The sequence below is a fragment of the Rhagoletis zephyria genome, unplaced genomic scaffold (genome assembly GCF_001687245.7).
Source record: "Rhagoletis zephyria isolate East Lansing unplaced genomic scaffold, Rhagoletis_zephyria_1.1 Rzeph_scaffold_01564, whole genome shotgun sequence".
Lineage (NCBI taxonomy): Eukaryota > Metazoa > Arthropoda > Insecta > Diptera > Tephritidae > Rhagoletis > Rhagoletis zephyria.
The window spans coordinates 79,984-85,868 of NW_016158648.1; the positions used below are offsets into that span (position 1 = coordinate 79,984).

General features: G+C 33.2%; 1 protein-coding gene across 1 annotated transcript; it reads right to left on the reverse strand.

Moving 5' to 3' along the window:
* Nucleotides 1-2,160: 2,160 nt before the first annotated feature.
* LOC108364467 (uncharacterized) lies at nt 2,161-3,974 on the reverse strand. The gene is made up of 5 exons (XM_017618152.1): nt 3,956-3,974; nt 3,827-3,886; nt 3,569-3,625; nt 2,668-2,951; nt 2,161-2,600 (listed from the first exon to the last, which is right to left on the reverse strand). Exons 1-5 carry the CDS (start codon nt 3,972-3,974, stop codon nt 2,430-2,432), a joined length of 591 nt encoding a protein of 196 aa, XP_017473641.1. The 3' UTR covers nt 2,161-2,429.
* Nucleotides 3,975-5,885: the final 1,911 nt, after the last annotated feature.

The following is a 5,885-nucleotide window of genomic DNA, read 5'->3' on the forward strand; positions in this document are numbered from 1 at the left end:
ACGTGCATACTCAAATTTAAAACGATTTGGGTTGGTGCTCTTTCATATGTGTATCTTTTTTTTAATTTAGCACGTTTTTTTTAATCCTAAAATGATTTTCCCTCTGTGTATGTCCTCTCCCTATGTTTAAAAAATCATCACATTCCAATTTGTATTTTCCGAGAAAAAATAAATTCCGTACCATTGCAAAAAAATTCAAATGATCATAAAAAGTCTAAATTTTAAAATTTTTCAATGAAATTTACGCAGTATATTTCAGGTGATTAGAACTTCATATGAAGAAACAAGTAATTTTTAGCAAAAAAAAAACCGACTTAAACTCAAATATAAAAAAAATATATATATATCATGATCCACTGATCGGATCTTAACCAGATTAGTATGGGACCACCTCTGAGACACTACCTTTCCGATGCAAAAAAAATTATCGCAATCGGTTGACGTGGTCCAAAGTTATGCGGTAACATACATAAAAAAAAAAAAAATATTCCGACGAACTGATAACCTCCTCCTGTTTGGGAAGTCGGTTAAAAATCACCTGGAAATTCGAACGTCGGTAAATTTGTGACCCACTTGAGATGGCAATATCTACACTGAGGAAAAAAAATATTAAAATCAAATAGAAACGTAATTGATCTTACTATAAACGTCAACGAAAGTACTGTATATTGGTAAATATTCAATTAAATTACGCGCATATTAAAATGACCGCGTTCGTACTGAAAAAGCATCCGTGAAGTGAATAATCAAGACAAAAACTAAAAAAAAAATATAAATTTAATTAACATGTTGCCTGCAGTGCAATTCGAACCCGACAATCTCCGGATATCAACAACTTATGGCAAGCATCTTTGCGCACTCAGCTACACCCAGACATATAAATTTGCTTTCAAATGTTGAATATCCATCAACACCACAGCACGCGATTTGTACGGATAAACATGTACCCCGCCAGCATTTATTATCACGGAAGTGGCGAAAAAGTAACTTCAAGAAGTTAAATTTCATCGCGGAAGTTATCGGTTTCTCATCTTTTTACTATCCTCTTTCGGGAAAAACTGTTCCCCGTAAGCGTTACGTCCACACTGACACACATGCGACACTACAGGAAGAAGTCACTCAAGTGTCGTCTGGAAGAGACAAAAGCGGTATATCTAAACATACTCACATACGACGCTTCCGAAAGTAACTTCTTAGATCCGTCTGGAAGAGAAAAAAGCGGTACATCCAAACATACTTACATACGACGCTTCCGAAAGTAACTTCNGTCGGTTAAAAATCACCTGGAAATTCGAACGTCGGTAAATTTGTGACCCACTTGAGATGGCAATATCTACACTGAGGAAAAAAAATATTAAAATCAAATAGAAACGTAATTGATCTTACTATAAACGTCAACGAAAGTACTGTATATTGGTAAATATTCAATTAAATTACGCGCATATTAAAATGACCGCGTTCGTACTGAAAAAGCATCCGTGAAGTGAATAATCAAGACAAAAACTAAAAAAAAAAAATAAATTTAATTAACATGTTGCCTGCAGTGCAATTCGAACCCGACAATCTCCGGATATCAACAACTTATGGCAAGCATCTTTGCGCACTCAGCTACACCCAGACATATAAATTTGCTTTCAAATGTTGAATATCCATCAACACCACAGCACGCGATTTGTACGGATAAACATGTACCCCGCCAGCATTTATTATCACGGAAGTGGCGAAAAAGTAACTTCAAGAAGTTAAATTTCATCGCGGAAGTTATCGGTTTCTCATCTTTTTACTATCCTCTTTCGGGAAAAACTGTTCCCCGTAAGCGTTACGTCCACACTGACACACATGCGACACTACAGGAAGAAGTCACTCAAGTGTCGTCTGGAAGAGACAAAAGCGGTATATCTAAACATACTCACATACGACGCTTCCGAAAGTAACTTCTTAGATCCGTCTGGAAGAGAAAAAAGCGGTACATCCAAACATACTTACATACGACGCTTCCGAAAGTAACTTCTTAGTGTCGTCTGGGAGACGCTGAAACGTGACGTAAAAACTACACCTGGAGGTTTCTCTTTTTATTTTTAGCTTAATGTAAAAAATGCAAATATATTTGTTAAATTTTTATTTTTACTTTTATTAACATTAGAAACAAGAAAAAGAGTTTGTTTAAAATTTTTAAATAGTTAAGTATAATTTGTTAACATTATTTAGTTAAGTATACGAGTTAAGGAACTAATTGCAGAGGCGTAAATTTCCGCGTGTATTTTCACTTGAAAGTTTGCGTTTGAGCACTCTATCCCTGGCGTGTAAGAAATGTTGTTGGACAATTTCATTAATTTTAAAATCTGTCGAATTTTGGAACTTGGAGTGTCTGGGAAAAATAAAAAAATGAATCTTAGTTATATATAAGCATTGCTAATTACAAACATATACTATTTTAAACCTTTTATGATGGCAAAAACTGCAAAGTTTTGTATGCTTGGCTTCTCCGATGTCTCACGCCAAGTTAAATTAATTGCCAACTCATCCGACTCAATTTGTTTTAACGCTAAACGTACGAATACAGGAACTTCTTCTCCTCCAATTTTTTGTACCACGCATTTCTGCAATCAATAAAGCCAATGTTTTATTAAAATCATAAGCACAGAAGCTGAAATAAGATTCGCCTACCAACTGAGCTCTCATCTTGTCGTCCAAAAACAATTTTTCGTCAAAATCCTTTAAAGTAGTTAATTCCCAAAATGGCAAGGATGGCAATAGTGAGCTGTCTGTTTCAAACAAGTCGCGTGCTTTTAATTGCGTTACTTCTTTCCTTAACGATATTATTTCCTCGGTTAACTTGGTAACAATTTTTTTGTTTGACTCCTCACTTTTCTGCATTTGCTCTTTTATTTCACGAAGCTCTTTTAAAATGTCATTTTTAGCGGTGTTTATGTTCGTATCATTGTGGTTAACTATAAGTAAACATAAAATAAATATAAATATTAATATATCGTCACCTGAAATGCAATAAGACGTAACAAACATCCTCCCTTAAATTCAAAACGTCGTAAGTAATAAAAAATTCAAAACTCAGTTTTTGATGATATGATGGATTTCATCGAATTACAACTCCCACATCATTTAATGAAAAAAATACAATTTTTTAGTCATGACTTTTTCCATTTCAGTTACACTGTATGTTACGTCTTTTTGCATTTCAGGTGACGATATGTACATACTGTTACTTACAAAATTGAGCGTACGGCTCTTTTTTGTTAATATTCGCAAGGTTTTACATGCAAAATTTTTTTGTTAATTTTGTATTAAAATATGGCTTATGGTTTAGCAAACCCTATTTAAATGTAAGAATGATAGTGTGTACGAAAATTAAGAAAAATCTGCAAAGTTTCACAAAATCGCAAACTTTTTAATACGAATTTCTAAAAAAAAAATCGGGTATGCAGTTTTATAGCCCATTAAATTTTAGTATAATAATGTGCAAATATTAACAAAAAAGAGCCGTACGCTCATATTTGTGAGTAACAGTATATGTATTAAGTGAAAGCATAAGAAGTAAATAAATGTATACCCTGTGAAACATTTGATAGTTCGATGTATTGAATCTGTTCTTCATTTGGAAGAGAATCTAAAACAAAGGTATTTTAATTCATAAATAAAATATAATAAACATTAAACTATGAACATACAGTGGCTCCCCCGAATAACCGGACACAATGAAAACCTTGTGAAAATTAAGAAAATAATTTCCTTTTTTGGGCTGTCCAGTTATTTGATGGAGCCAGCGTATGTATATTTTATAAGGTATAAGATGTAAAGAAATGTATACCTTGTGAAATATTTGAAACTTCGATATATTGATTCTCTTTTTTTTTCATTTGAAGGGAATCTGAAACGAAAGTAGGGTAGAAATTATTTTAAATCAATGAAGTTCTTTAAATAATTGTAGAAATCTTACCAAGCGTTTGAGCAGCCATTATGCTAAAAATGGGAAAATAACAAACGGAGGGATTATTTTATTTTCCAGAATTATTGCCTTGTTCAAAATTTCTTTAAGAGAGAAAGAAATTTCGTCCCCTTCAGTCAATTCGTTTACTTTATACATTTTTAGTTTATTTGAAGCAATCGGTTGGTTAAAAAGTGCTTTCAAATTTTTTAATATTTTGCCTTTAAAATTAGGAAAATCATCAACTTTACTTATTCTAGTTATTTTTATAATATTTTCGCCAACAAAACAGATTTTATTCGGTTTCTCAATTGAAAATAAGAAATTTGGGGTTTTCACAAATTTATAGCACTCAAAGCTGGTATCAGGATGCTTACAATATATATCTGAAACTGTTTTTATTCGTTTTAATGTTAACCTCTTTTCTACTTGCCTATTATAGAGCTGGGCAGCTACATTATTACATTTTTATACCCGAGCGCACTTGTGCACAAGGGTATATTAATTTTGTTCACATAACGGTTGTTTGTAACAGCCAAAACGAATCAAGATAGATATAGACAAATGTATACATAAATGATCAGGATGAAAAAAGAAATCGATTAAGCCATGTCTGTCTGTCCGTCCGTCCGTCCGTCTGTCCGTCTGTCCGTCTGTCCGTGTACACGATAACTCGAGCAAAAATTGAGATATCTCAACGAAATTTGGTATGTAGGTTTCCCTTAATCCAAGGTAGGTTGGTATTGAAAATGGGCGAAATCGGACTTTAACCACGCCCACTTCCCATATAACGGTAATTTCCAGAAATACGAAAACTGCGATATTTTAGTAACTACTGAAGATAATTCACTCAAAATTGATATTTATAATAAGTTTTAGACGAAAAATAAGAATATTATAAATTTTTGGAAAATGGGCGTAGCCACGCCCACTTATGGTTACATGTGTATATCTTGGTAACCGCTGCACCAATTTCTTCCAAACTTGGCACAGTTGTTGGCCTTGGTACAGCATAAAAAACCGCCGAAACTTTTTAAAATCGGACAATAACCACGCCCACATCCCATATAACGGTAATTTAGAGAAATACAAAATCTTCGATAAATCATTAAATATTGAAGCTAATTTATTCAAAATTGATGCTTGCAACAATTCTTTACCAAGAAATACGTTTATGGTAAAATTTTGGAAAATGGGCGTGGCACCGCCCACTTATGATCACATATAAGTATATCGGTAACCGTTCTACCAATTTGTACCAAACTCGGTATGGTTATTGTACTTGCCACGTGTAAGCAAAACGTTGAAAATTATTGAAATCGGACTAAAATAACGGCCGATTCTCATATAACGGTAAATTTAAGAAATGCTTGAAACTTCAATATTTCGAAATTGAAGGACGCTAATTTACTCAAAATTGATACACCTCGGCTTACCATCTAGCGGAAGGTTTCGGAAGGGTGAAAAAACATATATTTAATACTTGCGCCGGGTATTTAATGTTCGGCTCCGCCCGAACTTAGACTTTCTTACTTGTTTTACTTGCTTTTTTATTTTTTGAAGATGGTTTTCAAACCTGAATGCGCTAATGCTTTCCAAGCTTCCATATTTATCAGCGTCCGTATTGATATGAAGTAAATAATTGAAATTAGATGTTAGGAAACTTAAATCGTACAGTGAAGGGATATCTTTTACAAAACTCAGCAAAAGATTTTGAGCAAATGCGTTATTTATTTGACTATTCTTTTTTTCTAATTATATCCTAGTTGCTATTGATAATTTCATAAAGTTTAAATATCTTTCTTCAGATAAAACAGAATGCACCAAAAAAGGTCCGTAATATAATAGAAACTGGCGGAGTTCAGTTGCTTTCCATCTCTTTAAATCATCTAAAGATCGTGGCTTCCTCATAAATTCGTGTGGAATACAGTTTTTCAGATTT

What these genes read in the sequence shown, in the direction of transcription:
- LOC108364467 (XM_017618152.1), bottom strand. An exon ending in AGTTTCAAATATTTCACAAG is followed by an intron (nt 3,626 to 3,826) that starts GTATACATTTCT and finishes CCTTTGTTTTAG; the next exon opens with ATTCTCTTCCAAATGAAGAA. An exon ending in ACAAGATGAGAGCTCAGTTG is followed by an intron (nt 2,601 to 2,667) that starts GTAGGCGAATCT and finishes TATTGATTGCAG; the next exon opens with AAATGCGTGGTACAAAAAAT.